This window comes from Macrobrachium nipponense, chromosome 33 (genome assembly GCF_015104395.2).
Source record: "Macrobrachium nipponense isolate FS-2020 chromosome 33, ASM1510439v2, whole genome shotgun sequence".
NCBI lineage: Eukaryota > Metazoa > Arthropoda > Malacostraca > Decapoda > Palaemonidae > Macrobrachium > Macrobrachium nipponense.
In genome coordinates this window covers 5,072,370-5,095,476 of record NC_087219.1, presented here as the reverse complement: position 1 = coordinate 5,095,476, position 23,107 = coordinate 5,072,370, and the positions used below count along the sequence as shown (strand labels likewise).

General features: G+C 37.3%; 2 protein-coding genes across 7 annotated transcripts in view; one reads left to right on the top strand and one right to left on the bottom strand.

Moving 5' to 3' along the window:
• LOC135202932 (group XIIB secretory phospholipase A2-like protein) overlaps positions 1–16,720 on the top strand; it is a 43,654-nt gene extending 26,934 nt beyond the window's left edge. For 3 of the 6 annotated variants that reach the window (XM_064232396.1, XM_064232398.1, XM_064232397.1), the window contains exons 2-3: positions 7,132–7,347; positions 12,866–16,720. In XM_064232396.1, coding sequence (XP_064088466.1) covers positions 13,015–13,614 — 600 coding nt within the window. In that variant the 5' untranslated portion in view covers positions 7,132–7,347; positions 12,866–13,014 and the 3' untranslated portion in view covers positions 13,615–16,720. The remainder of the gene's footprint in view (positions 1–7,131; positions 7,348–12,865) is intronic. The other 3 variants (XM_064232399.1, XM_064232400.1, XR_010311828.1) reach the window with 2 other exon arrangements.
• A 500-nt stretch (positions 16,721–17,220) lies between these two features.
• LOC135202931 (citron rho-interacting kinase-like) overlaps positions 17,221–23,107 on the bottom strand; it is a 220,205-nt gene continuing 214,318 nt past the window's right edge. The window contains exons 38-40 of the mRNA XM_064232395.1: positions 19,246–19,410; positions 18,796–18,937; positions 17,221–18,665 (exon numbers count right to left, since the gene is read on the bottom strand). Coding sequence (XP_064088465.1) covers positions 18,566–18,665; positions 18,796–18,937; positions 19,246–19,410 — 407 coding nt within the window. The 3' untranslated portion in view covers positions 17,221–18,565. The remainder of the gene's footprint in view (positions 18,666–18,795; positions 18,938–19,245; positions 19,411–23,107) is intronic.

The following is a 23,107-nucleotide window of genomic DNA, read 5'->3' as shown; positions in this document are numbered from 1 at the left end:
CCTCCCCTCCTCCCCGAAGAGGATAAAGAGGAGGCTACTAAGAGGTTCATGATGGCGATGCAGGAACAGATTTCGTCGTTTGTAGGAGTCCTGTCAAAGGAGCCTCCTAGAAGGAAAGACACTTCCCTTCCTATTAAAAGATCCTCCAGACGTATGGAGGTATCTACCTCCAGGATCGATACTCCTACTTGAGGTGAGGTTTCCCGGTACGAACCTGGATTGAAACAATCAGACGTCTGGCACCCTTGGCCAGGAGTGAGAGTCACCCAGGAGGCAGGAGCCAAGAGCCAGGAGTGAGGAGTCAACCAGGAGGGCAGGAGCCCAGAGCCAGAGTGTGAGGCATCCAGCAAGAGGCAATAGCCAGGAGGCCCAAGAGCCAAGGAGCCCCCCCCCAAAAAAAAAGAAAAAAGGCAGAAGCAGGAGCCAAGAGGCAGGAGCCAGGGAGCCAAGAGGCAGGAGTCAGGAGGCAGGAGCCAAGATCCGGACTTCAGGAGGCAGGAGTCCGGAGTCAGGAGTCAGAGGCAGGAGTCAGGAGCCAGGAGGCAGAGTCAGAGGCAAGAGTCCCAAAGAGCCAGGAGTCAAGAGTCGGGGACTCGTTCCTGGAGGTTATGACTCTTCGCCAAATAGGAGCTCCTCTCCTTCAGAACATAGGAGGTCTTGGAAGGACTCTCCCTCCAAACGTGAACTTTCTCCTTCGTCTGATCGAGGGTTAGACGAGTTGTCTGACGACGAACCTCCTGCTAATGAGGGACTTTCTAGTTATAAAGTCTTGGCCTCATTACTACTACAAGAGTTTGGAGATTCTCTTAGTCCTGCGGCTCCTCCTTCTCCTCGTTCGCTCTTGTTTTCGAGCTCAGCTACGGCTAAATCGTCAGCCTTTTTGAAAATGAAGCCTGCGATATCAATGAAGAAGGCACTCCATTCTTTAGATTCTTGGTATGGACAAGAAGAAGGAGTTAGGAAAGACGGTATTCTGCATGCCTCCTTCCAGATTGCACGGGAAGAGAGGTATTTGGTATGGGACAGGAGAGACTATGGGTCTTTCTTTACCCGCCTCTGCAGATGCCGACTTTTCCAGTTTTAGTGGAGGCCTCTAGACGTCACTCCTTAGGATCGGTCAGAGCGACGTGGAGCACTTCAGAGTTGAACCACTTTCTAAAGGGACTTTTTGTCACTTTAGAGGTGTTCAATTTTCTGGATTGGTCACTCGGAGTTCTGGCCAACAAATCTAAGGATCCGGAGTTTCTGAAAAACCCAGTAATTCTCCATAGCGTCCTGTCATGCTGGACAAGGCAGTACAGGACGGTTCGGGTAAGTGGCCTTCCCTTTTTGGTTTTTGCTGGTCTCCTTAAAAGAGATCAGTGTATGGATCCCTTTTATCGAAAGGGGTTTCTCCGAGCCAGAGGACTGCCTTACTGTTCGCCCCTCTATCAGATTTCATCTGTTTCCTTTCTCAGTTAGTGAAGGATATATCTCGCTCGCTAACTGAGAAGGCGACACAAGACCTACTTACGCAAACGTCCAAGAAAGGACGGCCGGGGAGGTAGTGTCAACGGTTAAGAAGGAATCTCGTCCTACTCAGCAGCCCTTTCGTGGAGGTGCAGCGGCTCGTCCCCCTGCAGAAAGAAGAGCTCTGAAAAGAGAGGAAGGTCTTCATTTAGACCACCCTTCAAGAAAATCGAAGTGACTCGTTGCTCCTCCAAGCACCAGTGGGCGCCAGACTCCTGAACTTTGCAGGAGTATGGGCACAAAGGGGAGCCGACCTTTGGTCAGTGTCGGTCCTGAAGAAGGGATATGTAATCCCCTTCGACGACAGCCCGCCCCTAACATCTACGCCTCGGGAACTGTCAGCGAGGTACAGAGACCCGTTAATGCGAAAGACTCTCCCTCAAATGGTGGAGCAAATGTGGGAAAAAAGAGGCCATCGAACTTGTGCAGGATCCACACTCCCCGGGATTTTACAATCGCCTTTTTCTAGTACCAAAGGCATCGGGGGGTGGAGGCCAGTTCTGGACGTAAGGCGCTCTGAATCGCTTCGTACAGAAAAAGAAGTTCGTATGGAAACGTCCGCCTCTGTAATGTCGGCGCTTCGCCCAGGAGATTGGATGGTCTCTCTGGACCTGCAAGACGCCTATTTCCACGTTCCCATTCACCATTTGTCAAAGAAATATCTTCGCTTTGTGATAGGAGACAAGATCTTTCAGTTCAGGGCTCTGTGCTTCGGACTGTCTACAGCCCCACAAGTATTCACCACCTGATGGCGAATGTAGCAAGATGGCTTCACCTAGAGGGATAAACATCTCCCTCTACTTGGACGACTGGCTGATCAGGGCCAAGTCGAAGAGTCAGTGCTTGGAGGTACTTAGAAGTACAACAAGGAACATGATAGATTCGCTAGGGTTGCTCGTCAACCTCGAGAAGTCACAACTGATCCCCAGCCAGAACTTGGTCTATTCTGGGGATCTTCAGATGGTATTCTCGGGGTTGGGGTTTTCGGGTATCATCCTTCGCCGGGAGAAAGAATCGTTCCGAGGATTTGTCGAAGAATCTCGAGCTCCTTTAGAAAGATTAAAGAAACAGCTCAGCGAGGGATTACCTGAGCCTTTTAGGGACCCTGTCCTCATTGGAAAAGTTCTTCTCGCTAGGAGACTTCACCTCGCCCTCTTCAGTTTTTCCTCAAAGAGGTGTGGAGTTGGAAGACGGGTCAACTCTCAGACGTCTTCCAACTTCCACAAGAAGTAAAAGATCATATGAAGTGGTGGATCCCTCAGCTTCAAAAGAACGAAGGCGTATCGCTTGCTCTGCAGAACCCAGACCAAGTGTTGTTTACCGACGCTTCGGAGTCGGGAATGAGGGGAGCGACGCTGGGAGCAAGGGAGGTGTCAGGCACCTGGACAAAGGAACAGGTGTCCTGGCACATCAATTGCAAGGAACTTGTGGCTATACACCTAGCCTTAAAGTTCTTCGAAGAGATAGTCAGAGACGGGGTGATACAGATAAACTCAGGACAACACCACGGCTCTGGCTTACATACGCAAGCAAGGAGGCACGCACTCTTTCTCCCTCTATCAGTTGACAAGACACCTGTTAACCTGGACGGAAGAAAGAGGCATAACTCTCCTCACAAGGTTTGTTCAAGGGATCAAGAATGTGAGAGCGGACAGACTGAGCAGGAGAAACCAGGTCCTTCCCACAGAATGGACTCTTCACGAAGAAGTGTGTCGAAAGTCTTTGGTCCCTGTGGGGGAGACCTCACATAGACCTGTTTGCGACGTTCCTCTCCAAAAGAATAGAGACCTTTTGCTCTCTAGTAGAAGATCCGAGAGCCTTCGCAATAGACGCGTTTCTCATGGATTGGTTGGCGGGGTTGTGGACGCTTACGCCTTTCCCCCGTTCAAAATCCTGGGGGTGGGGGAAGTGCTCAGGAAGTTCGTAGCTTCGAAGAGCACGAAGTTGATACTCATAGCCCCATTTTGGCCAGCCCAGGAATGGTTCACGGAGGTACTGGAGTGGGATAGTGGACTTCCCCAGATCGCTTCCAAACAGACACGATCTACTCAGACAACCCACTTCGAGAGGTTTCATCATCACACCTCCAGGTCCTCGCTCTGACTGCCTTTCGACTATCGAAAGACTTGTCAGAGCGAGAGGCTTTTCTCGCAAGGCTGCGGGCTCTATCGCTAGAGCCCGCAGAGCTTCGACGAGAAGAGTCTACCAGTCGAAGGGAAGTCTTTAGGAGGTGGTGTAAGGGTCAGAAGCTGTCCTCCTCCAGTACCTCTATAGTGAATATTGCCGATTTCCTCCTCTTTCTGAGAGAGGAATCACACCTATCTGTCTCGACAATAAAAGGATACCGAAGCATGCTGTCTTCAGTATTCAGGAATCGAGGCCTGGACATTGCTAACGACAAAGATCTACACGATCTAATTAGATCTTTTGAGACTTCGAAAGCAGCTACTCCTAGAACACCTAGTTGGAATCTAGACGTGGTCCTGAAATTCCTTTCATCGGATAAATTCGAACCTTTACATCTGGCGTCCTTCCGCGACGTCACTAGGAAATGCTTGTTCCTGGTGGCTCTCGCTACAGCCAAGAGGACGAGCGAATTACACGCTCTGGATTCCACGGTGGAGGGGTTTCAAAGGAGGATGCTGCCATCTGTTCTTTCCAGACAATGTTTCTGGCAAAGAACGAAAACCCATCAAAACCTTGGCCCAGAAGTTTTGAGGTAAAAGGCCTATCTAACCTGGTAGGCAGAGAGATAGAGAGATCTCTCTGTCCAGTGAGAGCTCTTAAATTCTATTTAGAGAGGAAGAGAGCAGATGGGAGCTTGTCAACAAGGTCTTTGGTGTGCATGTGAAGAACCCCAAACGACTCATGTCCAAGAACGCCTTGGCTTTCTTTGTGAGAAGCGTGATTACGGACGCTCACAAGAACTTCTCGGAGGAATCCTTCGGCTCTTCTAAAGGTCAAGACGCATGAAGTAAGAGCAGTAGTGCAACGTCTTTGGCGTTCCAAAAGAATATGTCTCTGAAGAATATCATTGAGACTACATATTGGAGGTTGCAATTCAGTGTTTGCATCTCATTATCTGAAGGACGTGAGAGTGACCTATGAGAAGTGCTTCTCGCTAGGTCCTTTGTATCAGCAGATACAGTACTGGGTCTTGGAGCAAAGACTGATCCTTAATGTGTTTTTTATCGTACATAAACCCTCTTGTCAGATATGTGCTTGGTTTTTTTTCTAGTAGCAAGCTCACTACTGTCGCACGGGAGCAGAGTCATTGCTGGTAGGGGATCAAGGGTATGTATGACTAGTTAGGGGAAGTACAAAAATTTTTTTTGTTATATTTTGTAATGAAAGTGTAATTATGTTCGAGTTTTTGGTTGTTTGTGAGGAGTTCGGGGATAACTCCTTACAATCTTAGAACTAACATGGGATGTTAGGATCAGGTGATCGGGATCGGTTTTGTGCTCCTTGAACAAGGTGTATTGTCATGTTAGTGGAATAGCACCCAATGAGAAAGGCCTTTAGGCTCTGCCGAGTAAGTGGATAAGACCCCATTGGCAGACCCACAAGAACTCTTAGCCATAGATCATTATCTCGCTGAGGCTCTTGAGGCTAAGCAGACTCCAAGGCAGTAGCCGCGAAGTCTTCAGCCTAATAAGGTAGGAACCAAGGTTTATAAATACCTACAACATATGTTGTTTACCTGTCTATTTCAGTAGTTAGCTGTCTCTTACCCACAACCAATGGGTGCTAATCAGCTAAGTATATATCTGGCAGGGAAGTTGAATGTATAAAAATGATATTGTCATGTTACAATAAAGTTATGATACTTACCTGACAGATATATACGATTAATAGCCCACCCAGCCTCCCGCAGGAGGCAGGTGGAAGAGAAGAATTCTGATTAGAAAACGGGGATGGTTCCTAGTCCTGCCACCCAGGGCAGGGCGGTAGATCACCTGACCTACCTGTAGCGTGTGCCGCGAAATTTGAAATTCTGTCGGAGACGACGGAGTCTATAGCTAAGTATATATCTGTCAGGTAAGTATGTATAAAACTTTATTGTAACATGACAATATCATTTTCACTCAAAATTTATTAATAACATAGTAATTTGGTTTTTCTTTCTTTAATAAGTGTACATAATATTGGTACTATGATAAATCATTCACAATGTCATTGGTCATTGTCATTCATCTCATCATCTCATTTGTGAAGGAACTACAAAAATGCTTGTATGGATCTGTGTGCTTCATAGTTCAAGTGACGCAGTGTTTGGTTGTTCTACACATGCATGCATGCCTGAGGGGAGGGAAGAGGGCCCACAGTGGAGAAAAGCACTGCCACTCACCCAGTTCCGTGCTTACATTTTGTATCAGTGTGTGACCATGAATCAGGGAGAAAGATTTCCTCACCAGTCATCCAGAAATCAAGGAGAAAGTTATTAATCTTTTTGCCCAAAATAAAACAAGAAGAATTATTTAATTTTTAAATGAATGGGTCAAGCTGGACTGGAACAATTTATATGTAACCTGAAAATAAATTTTGTTCAGACTTTTCTTTGTGTGTGTGCACAATATGAAGATAAGATAATGCCTAAAAATTTTCTGAAGTAGCACCCCTACTAATTTAAGTCACGAGCCACCACTGGTCAGGAAGGTAAGTTCTGGTTAGGGTAAAACAGAGTTGATGACCTTTATATTTACCACCTGCTTATGTTTTGTGTACGTTATTTACTATCTTTCTGTTCATGAACTGAACTGAACATAGAATTTAGGCCAAAGGCCAAGCACTGGGACCTTTGGAAAGGAAATTGAGAGTAGGTAGGTTTGAAAGGTGTAACAGGAGGAAAACCTTGCTGTTGCAAAATGAAATAAATAATTGTAAGGAGAGGGTAGATGGCAAGATGGACAATAGAGAATATCAACGGAGGTACAGTAAAAGGGGTTGCAGCTAATGGCTGAAGGCAAACTGCAAAGAACCATAGTTCAATGCTTACATAAATTGGTAGTTACCGAACCCGATGGGTGCTGTAGAAGTCTTCAGTTTTACCTTGGTTAGGTCAGGGCATAACACTCTAGGAAAGGTTAGGTTAAGGCAGCTTTGGTTAGGTCTTAGCCAGTGCCAGACCACATGTCCAGACAGAAAGTTATTCCTGCTGAGTTGGTGGTGGGGGACCGTCCATGGTGGGCTAAGCCCCTGCTGGCCAGGTTGGGATACTGCATCCAATGTTAGGTTAGCTGGAGGTAAATCTGGAATAGTTTGTAGAACAACAGAACCAGGCTCAAACACTATCCCCTAATGGGAGCTTAGTCCATTGTTCCCGATGTCTAGTGTTACTTGGAGGGGTCTAGAGGGGGCAAACTCCCCCCCTCCCATGCCAAGTCAGGGCACTGCGCCCTGATTGAGATTAAAAAGGTAAAATCTGGTTAGGTTAAGAAAGCATTTTAGGAAAGAATAGGTTTTTTTTTCATCTTTCTGAACCTGTTCCATTATTCTACACTGTCCAAATTCTGGGTAAATTATATGCACTCTAAAATGCTTGCTGCAAAAAATGCCCACTAGACCTACAGTACCACAGTAACCTTGACCCCATATTGTTCATTTGCTCCCCTTTCCTAGGTAAGCCCCTACAAGCCAATGTAAGTTGGGCTTAGAGGGACATTAGATTATGTTGAGACATAGCCTAGCCCAGTGGTTCCCAAACTTGACCATACCAAGGACCTCCAGATATGATGCATCCCAGCCGAGGACCCCAGCCAATCAAAAGTTATCATTACCATACCAGGATACCCAATACAACGTAGTCCATTTAATATTTGCATACTCCTGCCCAAAGTAAGTATGTAATGTAAGTAAATATGTAAAATTTGAAATTAAGCTTATGATATAAATGATAATGTAATAAAGATGTGCAAGTGCACTGAAATATTGATAACACCAACTGTAGGATGATAATCATTTAATGCTATTTTATATATATATATACTATATATATATATATCTATATATTCTATATCTATATTGTATATATGTGTGTATTTATATATGTTGTATATATATATATATATATATATGTATATGTACTTATAATATGTATATAATGATAAATATATATATATATATTAATAATATATAAATTATAATAATATATATATATATGTTATATTTATATAATGTATAGTGTATATGTATATATCATATATATTATATATATATATATGTATATGTATATATATGTATATGATATAGTATATATATATATATATATATATATAGTGTGATGTGTGTGTGTGTGTGTATGTGTGTGTATACATATGTATATGTATATATATGTGTATGTATATATATGTATACGTTATATATATCAATAGATCATATATATATTATTGGTTGTGTGTGTGTTGTGTGTGTGTGTATATATAATATATATATATATATATATATATATATATATAATATATACTATATATATCTATATATATATATATATATATAGATATAATATATATATCTAATAAAAGGAGCCCATAAAAACACCAAAATGTAGAGAGAAAAGTACTATATTTCAGAGACTGCTGTCTCTCTCTTCAGGTATATGAATGAGAAAAGTTTACAGAAAAGGTGGTATTTATACCAAGAGATCCGTCCACAAGTAAGCCAATTTAGGTCACCCCCGCTGATAATCTTCCTTTAATCTTCTTAAGCGTTGGTTGAATGAACACTGCGTCGACGACATCTGAGATCCACGCCCCTTTTTGAGATGTTCATTACTGCTTCTCTTTTATTAAGGCTGATTCCGTCATTTGACTCTTGTACCGGCAGTTGCTGCTATAAATTACACGTGACATATTCCAGTTTATTCTATGGTTATGTTCATTTATATGGTTGAAAATAGCCGAGTTCTGTTGTCCATACCTAACTGACCGTTTGTGTTGTATTAATCTCTGGGGAAGTGATTTACCTGTAAATCCGATGTAAGATTGGTCACAGTCCTGGCATGGGATCTCATATACCCCAGAGTCTTTGGGAGATGTCTTTTGTTGGACGTTAATCAGGGATTTGGCTAAGGTATTTGGGTAGGTAAATGCAAAAGGGTTGGATTTCCCAAGGGTGTGAGTTACTCTCTTAATCGTCTCCAGGTGGGGAATTTTTATTTTATTGTTGGGTGTGTCTCTGGTCTTGTCTTTAGGGGGTCGGTAGAAAATTACGTTTGCTTTTTGAATTGCTTTCTCAATTATATGGTCAGGATACTTTAAAGATGAAAGTTGCTTGCGAATTAGTTCAAATTCTTTTTCCAGGAAATCTGGGGAACAAATTCGTAAGGCTCTTAAGAATAGGTTGCTAGCTACACTTATCTTGATAGTAATGTCGTGATAGCTAAAGTAGTGAATATATGAAAGTGAGAACGTTGGTTTTCTGTATATGGTAAATTTGTATTCTGTCGTGTCTCTGATTATTAAAACATCAAGAAAAACCAAAAACACTTTTTGGAAGAATGCCTCAAAGAACAAGTACTTCCAAAAATGTATGGATTCGGGAGATGGACTCTGCAATCAAACCCCTTCCCTCTATCACACAAGATTTTCCTGGAAGAAAGAATCACCAGTACGAGAAACGACATCTTCGTGCTACGCAGAGTGATATATGGAACTCAATCTAATCTTCGCCTCCTCACTACGGACCACATATACAGGTATCTGATTTCATTCTGTTCCGACATTGCTGCCTATAATAGCGTGACTCATTCCAACAGACTTTTACATAACCTAATAGATAATAGCGCATGGAATAATCTTGAACAACAAGACAAAGTTTTAAACTTATCCAACACCCCCCTTACTGTAAATCAACATTTAGTTTTAAATTTAGGCTTATCCTTTGTCCTTATGCCAGACCGCAAAAACAACCTAGACTTCATAGTGGCTTTTGATAAATTCATATCTGACAAAAACTACAGCCGTGAAGAGATATGTTTAAAAGGAGTGTTCTTAAATGCTTTAACTGACCTTCATAAGAAATATCCTGTTCCCCGCAGATTCATGATAGCCATCCACTCGCTAAAAAAGTTAGATGTTATAATAAGTAGATCCGACAAAGACGGCAAAATTGTAATAATGGACAAAGACTTCTACCTCGACAAAATCAACCAGCTCCTTAGCGACACAAATACTTACGAAAAACTGACGAAAAATCCCCTCCAGAACGTTCCCACAGAATTTTTTCGGAAAGTAAGATTAATTGGCCATGACAAAAAGAGTATTGAACTATTAGAGAAATTTAAAGTAATTAATCCTAAATTACCCTACTTTTATGGCCTTCCCAAAACTCACAAAGAGAATCTTCCATTCAGACCCATCGTTTCATGCGCTGGAGCTTTCAATTACAAAATTTCTAAATGGTTAGCTGGCCTCCTTTCTCCTTTTTTAGGCACTTTTTTTTCTCCCAGTCACATCAAACATTCGGAAGATTTTTGTCACAAATTCAGAGAAGCACATATACCACTTCACAACATAAAACTTTTAAGCCTTGACGTAGACTCCCTATTCACAAAAGTACCAGTACAGGACGTTCTTCAGTTTTTAAGGGAAAAATTATCCCCCTATTCAGATCATTTCCCTTTGGCGCTTGACAAAATAATAAAGTTAGTTGAATTATGTGCATCTAATAATGTATTTTCATTCGGGGAATCATTCTACAAGCAAAAATTCGGGTGTGTATAGGGTAGTCCTTTAAGTCCTATTTTAGCCAATCTGTACATGGAATACTTTGAAACTACAGTAATAAATGCAATAAAACCCAAAAACATGCTGTGGATGAGATACGTGGATGACATTCTAACATTTTGGGATAATAAGTGGGGTAATTTTAATGAATTCCTCTCAAAATTAAACGCATTAGTGCCCAGCATCAAATTTAAAGTTGAATGGGAAACAGACAACAAAATTCCTTTTCTTGATGTTTTAATAATCAGAGACACGACAGAATACAAATTTACCATATACAGAAAACCAACGTTCTCACTTTCATATATTCACTACTTTAGCTATCACGACATTACTATCAAGATAAGTGTAGCTAGCAACCTATTCTTAAGAGCCTTACGAATTTGTTCCCCAGATTTCCTGGAAAAAGAATTTGAACTAATTCGCAAGCAACTTTCATCTTCAAAGTATCCTGACCATATAATTGAGAAAGCAATTCAAAAAGCAAACGTAATTTTCTACCGACCCCCTAAAGACAAGACCAGAGACACACCCAACAATAAAATAAAAATTCCCCACCTGGAGACGATTAAGAGAGTAACTCACACCCTTGGGAAATCCAACCCTTTTGCATTTACCTACCCAAATACCTTAGCCAAATCCCTGATTAACGTCCAACAAAAGACATCTCCCAAAGACTCTGGGGTATATGAGATCCCATGCCAGGACTGTGACCAATCTTACATCGGATTTACAGGTAAATCACTTCCCCAGAGATTAATACAACACAAACGGTCAGTTAGGTATGGACAACAGAACTCGGCTATTTTCAACCATATAAATGAACATAACCATAGAATAAACTGGAATATGTCACGTGTAATTTATAGCAGCAACTGCCGGTACAAGAGTCAAATGATGGAATCGGCCTTAATAAAAGAGAAGCAGGTAATGAAAATCTCAAAAAGGGGCGTGGATCTCAGATGTCGTCGACGCAGTGTTCATTCAACCAACACTTAAGAAGATTAAAGGAAGATTATCAGCGGGGGGGTGACCTAAATTGGCTTACTTGTGGACGGATCTCTTGGTGTATAAATACCACCTTTTCTGTAAACTTTTCTCATTCATATACCTGAAGAGAGAGACAGCAGTCTCTGAAATATAGTACTTTTCTCTCTACATTTTGGTGTTTTTATGGGCTCCTTTTATTAGATGGAATTCTGTTGTTACAGAATATTTTTACCAGTCATATATATATTATATATATATATATATATATATATATGTATATATGTATATATATATATATATATATATATATATATATATATATATATATATATATATATTTTTTTTTTTTTTTTTTTTTTTTTTTTTCTGGTGTTAAAAAACTAATAATTTTTTCATTGTGTCTCAGGCCCTTTTAGGGTCTTCTGGGGTCCATGGACCCCAGTTTGGGAACCACTGACCTAGCCTAGGGTGGTGTTAAAATAGGAATAAAGAACCATATAATCAATTTATCATTGGAATATTCTAATATCCAAACAGTACCATATATCATTTCAAATTATTACAGAAAATATGTAGAAATAGCTTCTGTTGATGGTGACATGTATGCCATGATAAATAAAAATTCAGAAAATCAAATCCTATAAATAGATATATAGATAAATATCAAGCTGAAAAAATACTGAGCATGATGTCAAAGGAGTGATTTGTGTCAAAGTCACACCCACCACCAGGTCCATGACCTCTGGTACAGCCACGATTATAATACTAGGGTACTTATTCTTTTAGCTTGACGAATGCTAAAAGGCTGTATACATATATAAAACTGGTTTGCTTTCATCAATATGCTGTGGTTACTTTTCACAAAACTGCAAGAAATACTATGATTATTATATTACTAAAAAATACATATAACAAATATTTTTCTTATTTCTTATTGTATGCTTTGCGTGTTTTTTATAATAATTGTCAAGAAAATAAATTATTTTTGTTTTGAGCCTAACTACGTCTTTGGTAATAATTGGACAAGTGAATGGGAAGGTCCACTGGGGGTGCATCTTGCTTAATGACCGCCAAGAGAACTAAAGGAATGCCTTAGTATGCCCAAAGGTGTCAGTAACCTAGATATTGTGATGAAAGGTTTTAGTAACCATAAATCAATCAATTAGATTCCCCGTACCTTGGGTCCTTAAAAGCAGCACAAAATAGTTTTCATTAGCATTTTGATAATTGGCTAAAATTACTTCAGCATTATGCAAGGTACCTAATAAGAGCTTGCCCTGTAGGGTTATAATGCCATTGGTGCACTGTAGTCAGTACTTAGGGCTCTTTGCAGCATCCCTTTGCCCCCAGCTGCAACCCCTTTCATTCCTTTTCCTGTACCTCCATTTGTATTCCCTTTCTTCCATCTTACTATTCTCCTAACAATTGTTTGAAGTACGTACATTATTTTCAGGGTTGAACAATCTCTTAGGTCCTAGCGCTTGGCGTTTGGCCTAAATTTTATATTCCAGTTCCAGTAAGAACTTGTCACTGTGAAATATTAAAAGTTTTGACTATTCAACTTGTATGCCAGTAGAATAGTGTGTCAGTGACTCATTTATCAATGTATTTAAAAATGTGTTTTCTTTCTTTCTTTTCAGGAGACTGTAGGATACACCTCAGTGCTTTTTTAATTAATGCAAGTGCCGTTTGTAGTTTTCGCTGTCAGCTTAATGAGGTATTAGCCCAAAGTCTACCAGTTATTAGATGATTTTTTCTGTGCATGAGGAACTAAAAGGTATATTACAAGATGAAATTTTTTATTTTGGTAACGCTGTTTTTTACGTTAAGTCAAGCATTTGGTGAAAGCTATTTTGAGTCACTATACCAGAGCATGGCTCAAGCTCAGGAAACATTGAAAGAAGTTGCCATTAATGTGAACAATGGACTGAAAACTCTTGCACGAACTATGAAATATGTTGAAAATTTCATAGATTCGACTGTGGAAGAAGACTGCGTGTACTCTTGTCGTGGCAGCAAAATTCCCATTCCAAATCCAAACCACATACCCGATTCGAATGGATGTGGCTCCTTGGGGGTCTTTTTTGACAAGGAGGACCTCTCGCTGCCAGAGATGGAAATATGCTGCAACGAACACGACTTATGTTACGATACCTGTGGCAGCGATAAGGAAGTCTGTGATGGCAAATTCAAAAGCTGCTTGTATAATACATGCAAAGAAAATGAAAAAGACATGGATATGTTATCTTCTAAGACATGTAAAGGTGGGGCCAAGTTGCTCTACACAGCAACAATGGCTTTAGGCTGTGCCTCATATAAAGATGCACAGCACAGTGCATGTATCTGTGTAGAACCCAAAGATGCCTTCTGGCAGCGGAATGAACTTTAGCAGACAATCCTTATTTAGTACATACACATTTGGGTATTGTAGTTACGGCATTTGATATTTTAGTTAGTAAATGCAGCACAGTATACTATTATGCATGACTTTCACTTAGGTAGGTGGTTGAATTATTTAAAGCATCTTGTTTTCTCTTGTGCAAATTCAAAAGGCCAGCTTTGCAAGTTACTGAGTCTGAAATCACAAATTCTTCGTTTCCCATTAATGTGAAGACAAGAATTACTTCAGGGATGGAAACAAATACAGGTTTTATTATATTGTAGGACACTTTGGCAGCTGTTTTCCTTCAGGTATTCTCATAATTTTTGTGTTTAGATATGTTGGAGTATTTGGTAGTGTTTCTTGATTGGTTTGCATTAAACTGTTAATATTGAACAGATACGCTGACGTCCCAGGAAGTACGTGATACGTAATTGTTCTGTTCTTGTTACAGTTTCTTTGTATTTTCTGGTATTTCATTTGATTTCTAGTTGTCGTCAGTTATTTATACTTTAAGAACTTGCTAACCAGACAAGTCATTTGGGAGTCTATCTTGATTTCGCATATTCTAGCAAAATGTCCACGATATTAACCATGTAAGCAGATGAATGAATCGTAAATCAAAGATTTTTCCCATGTACCTCATACTAAGCTTTTGGATTAGCTGAGGGCTCTTTATCCATAAATTATCATAATAGAACTACGTACGTACTTAATATAATTCCCTTTATAATTACACATACAGATCTCAAGGAAAAGGTGATTTGGATAATTATTGAGACATTTGTTGTTAAACTGAAAAATGTTCAAGGTAGTTACTTCATTGTGTTCCTTCAAACTCACCCAATGAATAATATATGACTTAAAAGGAAATAATTTTTACTTTAATTGCCAGTAACACCAGTCTCAATAAATAACATAAATACCAGATAAAAGTAGGAAACAAATGGGAACATATCTTTATTAATTGACAGACAGACAGATGTATTGTGTAATTAATTGACTAACAGTCATGTTGAAACCAGCTGTAGAGCTGTCAAGTCTTATGAAATGTTATAACTTGAGGACTTAGTTACTGTATAAGTAACACTTCAACTTGGTGTACATCTGTACGTACTTATCAACTACCAAATTATGATAATTTTTCCTTGTGCTACCATTTTGGAAGTGATACCTTTTTAGATACATCTTAAATGTATTAAGTGTAAAGTAAAGGTTAATTAAGGTTAGAAATTATGTGGAATTGCTGTTAGCAGTAAGATATCTAGTTATTTGAGAGCAGGCTACAATACAGGCCCATGGCCACTTAACGGTCGTTGTTGTACTACTTATCAGAAAGGCCGACTCCCAATGTCTAGTTAAGGTGAAGTGCTATTTATACAGTTTTTGCTTTGTCAGTCAGAGGCTTCCTTTGTGTTTCCAATCACAGATATGCTTTAATCAACTCTGTTGCTTTCCCCCACTTTCAACCGTAGTCTATTCTTAACCCCGTTCTTGTGTTTTTGTTTCATAGGAGACTAGTTCTTGTAAATAGGAATTAAGGCAGTGTTTGTGATAAGTTTGTCTTTCATAGATTATATGGATCTTACCCATATCTTATAAAGGAAGGAATTTGAGTTTGTTGTAGACTCATAAAGGAAGGAATTTGAGTTTGTTGTATACTCGTAAAGGAAGGAATTTGAGTTAGTTGTATACTCGTAAAGGAAGGAATTTGAGTTTGATGTAGGCGCAAAGACAGTTTTAAGGTTATTTCTACTGGAGGTAATAATTTTTTTTCATAATGTTTGCTGAATCACTAATACTGACTATTGACTTTTGGTGTCTGTAGTAATGGAATGGCTCTTGTTGACCAACTTCTTTTGAGAATTTTGATAATTGATCTTTGTAAACGATGATTTCATCAGAAAGGACATATAAAACAGCTGGATGTAAAATTCTATAGTCTAGTAGCAGCACTTTCTTAGGTAGTCTTTGGTTATTTAGTCCTTTTTAATTTCACTTGGGTAAATCACATCTTGTCTCATTAGAAGGGTAAAGTCTAGGTCTGATTAGGTTAGGATTCAAATTCTACCTCACCAACCACTTAAATTTAGGAAGACAGGAATTTGCATTTGTAATGATCTTTGAAGCTCTGCAATTGATTAGTTTTAAAACTGGAAACTTCTGGTGTAGTAAAGATTGTTCATTTTGACCCTGGTGACCTGCAATTCCTTTCTTCTTGATAGAAAGGAAGTCAAGATCTGTGATTATACTAGAATGTGACTGCTCCATTCTTAAAGATATTTATCACCGGTTGAAGGTGATTCTATTAAATAGCAGTTTGTATAGCATGAAACTTGTTTTAAGATAGTCTGTCAATAGGCGATTATCAGATTTACTACCAGAGGTTATGTCAAGGCTTTAGCTTATTCAATTTACATTTTTAAGCTTGGCAGTGTTATCTATTTGCTTAGGTCTTTTTTGCGTTATTTCAATATGATGGCATTGAAGTCATTTTACATATTTTAAAACAAATTCTTGTTAGAAAAGTGCAGCTATTTGCTGAAGATGTTTTATTATGGAATTAATGTTCATCTGCTGTAGAGCATAACCAATTTATTTTGTGTACGGTATGGTGATATTAGGTTTTTGTGCTTTGTTTTTCCATGTTTTTTTTCCCTTGCAAATCAGATTCAGATAATTGTACTGAATAATGGGCATTTATGTATTAAAAGAGTTTGTTTGATACAAAGTAGCACATTGTACATTTTATAAAATGTAAATGTAGGCCTGTTGTTACATAGAATTTAGGAGTAAACATTTGAAATCAACTAGTGTTAAAAATTGGGTCTACTTAATAGCATGTGTAAGTGCTTATAAATCCAATTTTTTGTATACGTATTATGTAAATTTTTGTGACAATCAGTTAATTTCTTAGACTGGTGAAGATGCTTTGTCCTAGTGTTATTGAATCATTTTCTAATTGAAAGTGCTGTATTTGAATGAATATTCTAGTTCCTAAACACAGACCTTGGAAGGTAATTTCCAAGAAAAGTATTACTGCAATTATTTTCATATAGGCATCACAGGATGAATGGTATTGTATTTTTATATAATTATAAAAACTATTTATATACTACAGTATTTTTATTTTTTTCTTTTTAACAAGTATTTTTCTCACTGCTCTGTACTATCTGAATTCAATTATTGTTTTTCCTGTAGCTTTGTGCAAAATTCCTGAAATACATAGGTATTGTGGGTATTGATAAAGTATTCTGTAGTTGTTTATTTGGATGGGGTTTCAAATGTCAGCACCATTTGTATCAGTTCTAACAAAATGTTCCACTATGCAACTTATGCTTTATTTCAGTCCTGACTGTCTGTAGATCCTGGAGCTTATGAATTTATTTTACCATTTACTTTATTCATTTTGTGGCATCTGTATTGCTTTTAGTTTACATATATTTGTATTACAGTAGTATTATAATTACCAGACTATGAAGGTAATTTGTTAAGCTCTTACAGGGCTGGTCTCAAAGGATCTGTCTTCATTAGTGACAAGGTTTAGGCTTTATTTATTAAATGACATCTTTTTAAACATTGTATGTGGGATTTTGAATAAAGTATCAAGAAATATCCACATTCAGAAGAAGCTTGTATTTAAACAAAATATTCATATACACACAGTAAAGTTAAAAGAAGAAATTCTGTCCATAAGTCTTCACATAATCCACCTTTAGCACAATAACATCAGTTTGACAATATACATTGGAGTTGAAGAATGAGAGCATGTCAACAAATCTGACATATATATGAATAACTTACATATATGGAACCTGTGTTCTTTTTACTGAGCAGTCACACTTTAAGTTTCAAAATTAAATCAAATTTCCTAATGCCTGATTCTATATAACATAATACGTACAATAAACTATATTTTATATTAAACAGAATTTATTATAAAGATAAAGACAGTTTAGTCGTGAAGAATAAGTGTACTATGTCATAAAATGTCGTGAAGAATATGTGTACAATGTCATAAAATGTAAGTAGGAAAATAATATGATACTTAGCTAAAGTTGGAAAGAGCAATAAGCAATTTGAAAATCATTTATAGGTTGTCACTGCTCTTCCACATAGTCACCATAATAAACACATTCAGGGACTAGGAAATTTGCAGGTCTTGATTCATCAGCCTATACACTGAAATATTCCTAACACTAAAAGACAAGTGTCTCCCATCACAATAGTCTGAAATTTTTTTCCTTCCCTTCACAAGAAATAATACGTAATAGCCTACTGTAAGATGTAAATGTATATTCTAGCAGAATATTTCTTGGTGGCTGTTTTACAATAATTATAAAAATTAAAAACAACAAAAAAGTTAACTTGATTAAATTATTAAAAAAAAGTGGTTACAAAACACTTAAAAGTATATACAATACAGTATAGTATAAGTACTGGTAAAAAATTAGTTAAAGTTTCACATACAAGAGTTGTGTTACCCTTTGTAGACCTCATGAATGAAAATATTTATTGCATGGAATGGCCTTTATGTTTAGCTCACACATTACCTGGTAAGTAGTTGCCAAGTTTGAAGTACATATACAATTTTGGCTGGCCATTTTGTACTATATGCACCTTATTATGAATGGTATTTCACTGAACTACGGGAAGTTTGATATACTAGACATCATGCCAAGTTTACTGGACAGGATTGGATTATCAAGAAATTTTTTTATTTCTATTATATTTTGTTTCCTATTATTTCCTGCTCTGAAATACTAACCAGTATTTCAAACATTTCTTAATTTTCTTACAGGACTTTTTAGTATCATTAAAATCACTGATGTGTAAGGCAATTAAAGAAATACAAGACATGCCACTCTTGAAAATTATCCTAATCCATAAAAGTATCATTTAACACCAATATATACAAAAAGAAGCAGATAATCATATACATAACCAGATACAACTAGACTTAAGTTTTAACAGACGATTGCACACTAAAGTGTACTTTTTTATTAGCACTAGGGTCTACTTCCGAACTTGTCACAGACATTGTGTCACTCTTATTGTCACTGGAAAGGAAAATTTTAATTATTAAGTTATAGTTGCAAATATGCATTAAATAAATTTATACCAGCTGCATTTCCCATACAAATTTACTGTATAAATGTCACACTATGTAATAGTAGTTCAAATATTTACCTTATTTCTGACATGTTGGGCAAGGTTCCCCAAGATGATGACATGTCACAATCATCAGGGAAATTAGCTGACACTTGGATTACTTCTAGTTTATCATGACTTCTTGAAGTTATAAGGATACTCCTAGGATTCTGACCTACACCTGCAAACAAAGACTACTGATTAAAATCCCTTCAATTTATCTTTACATGAACTTGTTAATATAAGTGACATAAATGACAACTTAAACTTTCATTGATGCGTAACACTTCAGTAAATATTTTATTTCCCATAATGAGGAATTGTGACCTCATATGAGAATGTCCAGGGATACTCCAATCCAAAAGTTATCGAACTGAAAGGGCTTGTCAAAATCACATACTTTTATACCTTGAGCTAAATTTTTAAAATCTTCCAATGGGGTTTTTTTTTTTTTTTTTTTAGTCCTATCCAAACAAAATTTTCACTTACCTATAAATGAAGGCTTAGGCATTGTTTGTGAGGCCATTCTTACACAAGGACTGCAGTCACTATCGGATTCGGCCTCCGTGGTTACTTTGGTGAAAGAATCTTGTCGAATTTCAATGGCTTCAACAGCATTTTGGTGTACAATGTAGAGGTACGGTCGTTGAAACACTGCACAAAAGAAAAGATGTTACTAAACAGTTTAACATGGCCAATGAGTCACATTGCTATACACTCATAAGGCTTGCCCAAAAGCTTTGTTTGAGTAAGATCTAAAATGAAAGATTGTCAAGTTGAAAAGAATTAGACAGCAAGGGAAACACAAGTAAAAGGTGGAAAGTAACGATGCAGTTGGGCTGAAGGGATACGGCAAGAAACTTCTAGTACCTATTAAAGTGTGCCACTAAAAGCACACTGTAAATGAAATAATATAAGTACTATATACAGTAATACCCTGAACATATGTGAGGTTAGGTTTCAAACCCCCTCGCACAAGGGGAAGTTTAACATAAGTTTGGCGCATTCTCTAAATGTGCCCATAAATGCTTGCTTCTAGAGTTTGAACACTAAATATGACTAATCTGCTCCCTAAGTATTAAGCTAACTTTTAAATGAAATTAAAGTTACTGTAATTTGATTTGAAAGTTAGTTTAATACATTACCTTTAAAAAAGAAATAACTGGTTGGCGTAAAAATAGTTACAGTAACTACTACGTAAGTACACATCCATTTTTGTAGGTATACTAACGTTACCCCAAATTCATTTGTTTGTTTGCATGGTATTTTTACGCTGCATGGAACCAGTGGTTATTCAGCAACGGGACCAACGGCTTTACGTGACTTCTGAACCACGACGAGAGTGAACTTCTATCACCAGAAATACACCTCTCACTCCTCGATGGAAAGGCTTATTTTGTTTTATTTATCTCACCTTCATAGCATGTAAACAAGTAAGATATTTCATAGCATGTAAATAAGTAAGATATTTACTGTATTTATTTTTTTTTTGTGTTTATGTAACTAAATACCCTGACGAATGTTAGGCTGGCCTAGCCAATCGTAAGACTCAAATAGAAATATGATACCCTGTCTGTACTCACCTGTAAAGATATCGGCTGTTATAAACCTACCCACAAACCATGAAAACACTGTACACTGTAAATTAGATTTAATCAGTCAGTTTTGTTTTTGTTTTTATGAAAACCAAAACGATGAACGCTATCGTCAATTTGTAAGTTACAGCGACCGAACAGCTGATCGCATAGCATAAACTAATAAAACAAAAGATGTATGAAAATGAAGCAATCATTAACCCTTAAACGCCGAAGCGGTAAAAATCAAAACCTCTCCCGAATGCCGGAGCCGGTTTGGAGTGAGCGGGGAAGCGGAAAAAATAATTTTTTCAAAAAATCACAGCGCGCTTAGTTTTGAAGATTAAGAGTTCATTTTTGGCTCCTTTTTTTGTCATTGCCTGAAGTTTAGTATGCAACCATCAGAAATGAAAAATATTATCATTATCATATATAAATAATGCGATATATGTTAGCGCAAACAAAATTTCATATATAATTGTATTCAAATCGCGCTGTGCGCAAAACGGTTAAAGGTAACAAGTTAAGTTTTTTTTGTTGTAATGTACACTAAATTGCAATCATTTTGGTATATAACACATTGTAAAACGATAAAAGCAACAGAGAAAATATTATCACAAAATGATGCATGAATTCGTAACGCGCGGAGGTAAAAATATATATTTTTTTAAAATTCACCATAAATCTAAATATTGTTATAGAGACTTCGAATTTGTTTCAAGATGAAGATAAATGATGGAATATTACGATACTGTAAGAGTTTTAGCTTACAATTGCAGTTTTCGACCATTTTGGACGAGTTAAAGTTGACCAAATGTCGAATTTTTTTTATAATTTTGTTTTTATATGCAATTATTTCGGAAATTAGAAAAGCTACAACCTTCAAATATTTTTTCTTTTATTCTACGTGAAATTGCGCACATTTTCATATATAAAACTCTATGAAATGCCTAATATGAAACGGAGCAAATTTTCCGAGAATGCGAAGTACGCATTTCGGAGATTTATGGCGGAGAATCCGCGCGCGGAGGGAAGGAAAGTTTTTTTCATAAATTCACCATAAATCGAAATATTGTGCTAGAGACTTCCAATTTGTTGCAAAATGACGGTAAATGATTGAATATTACTAAAATATAAGGGTTTTAGCTTACAATTGCGTTTTTCGACCATTTCGGTAGAGTCAAAGTTGACCGAATGTGGTTTTTTTTTTCTATTTATCGTGATTTATATGCAAATATTTCGAAAAGGAGAAAAGCTACAACCTTCAATTATTTTTCGTTGTATTCTACATGAAATTGCGCACATTTTCATATATGTATAAAACTTTATGTAACGGCTAATTTAAAATGGTGCAAACATTACCACAATCGCACATATGATTTTTTCGGAAAAGTTACCGCGCGGACGTAAGGAAAATGTTATTTTTTTTCATAAATTCACCATAAATCGAAATATTGTGCTAGAGACTTCCAATTTGTTGCAAAATTTAGGTAAATGATTGAATATTACTAAAATATAAGTGTTTTAGCTTACAATTGCATTTTTCGACCATTTCGGTAGAGTCAAAATTGACCGAAGGTTGAAAATTTGTCACTTATCATTTTTTATATGAAAATATTTCAAAACTGATATAAGCTACAACCATGGGTTGTTTTTAGTTGTATTGTGCATGAAATTGCACACATTTCCGTATATAAAACTTAATGTAACAGCTAATTTTAAAATGGTGCAAACATTACCACAATCGCATGTATGATTTTTTTCGGAAGAGTTACCGCGCGGACGTAAGGAAAAAGTTTTTTCATAAATTCACCATAAATCGAAATATTGTGCTAGAGACTTCCAATTTGTTGCAAAAGTAAGGTAAATAGTTGAATATTACTAATATATAAGCGTTTTAGCTTACAATTGCGTTTTCGACCATTTCGGTAGAGTCAAAGTTGACCAAAGGTTGAAATTTTGGCACTTATCGCTATTTATATGGAAATATTTCCAAACAGATAAGAGCTACAATCATGAGTATTTTTAGTTGTATTCTAAATGAAATTGCGCACATTTCCATATATAATACTTCATGTAATAAATAATTTAAAACGGTGCAAAAATTATGTCAAAGTGACGAAATAATTTTTGAGATGTGTCACTGATACTTTTTAGTGCGATAAGAAAGAAATTCGCGCTTGCGCGCCTGCGTAACGATTGTAAACAAAACGCCGCCTTAATCCGTGAACTCCCAGCATCCCCCAAGGCGCGTGATTCAAAAGTTTTCGGCTGGTAGGTCTATAAGTATTTTTCCGCAAATTTTTTAAAAAACTTTTTTGAGTCGACGTATGGTACGTCCATTCGGCATACGGGCGACATTTTGACTCGACGTTTAATACGTCCATTCGGCGTTTAAGGGTTAACACTGAATTATGAATTTATTTATAACAAAGAAAAGTTTTTATATAAAAAACAAAGAAAGATACTCAATCGAAGTTATTATAAAACAAAAACCAAAAATTTTCATCAGAAGTTTTTATTACAAAAATAACCTTCAAGAGTTTTTATGTAAACTTCACATCACTCGTCATCAAAACTTGTTGATGGTTGAGGAGAGTCAGGAGATTGAATCGTTGAGAAGAGACAACTGGCTTGAAAAAAGAATAAATTTTTAACTGCGTTCCTTGTTTGTGTTGCTTTCGAATGATAATATCCCTCATACTTCTAAAATGTGGGTAAAACAGGTTGCTCTCCTCGTCTGCTGTTAAGTCTATGTATGTAATAATTGTGTCAAG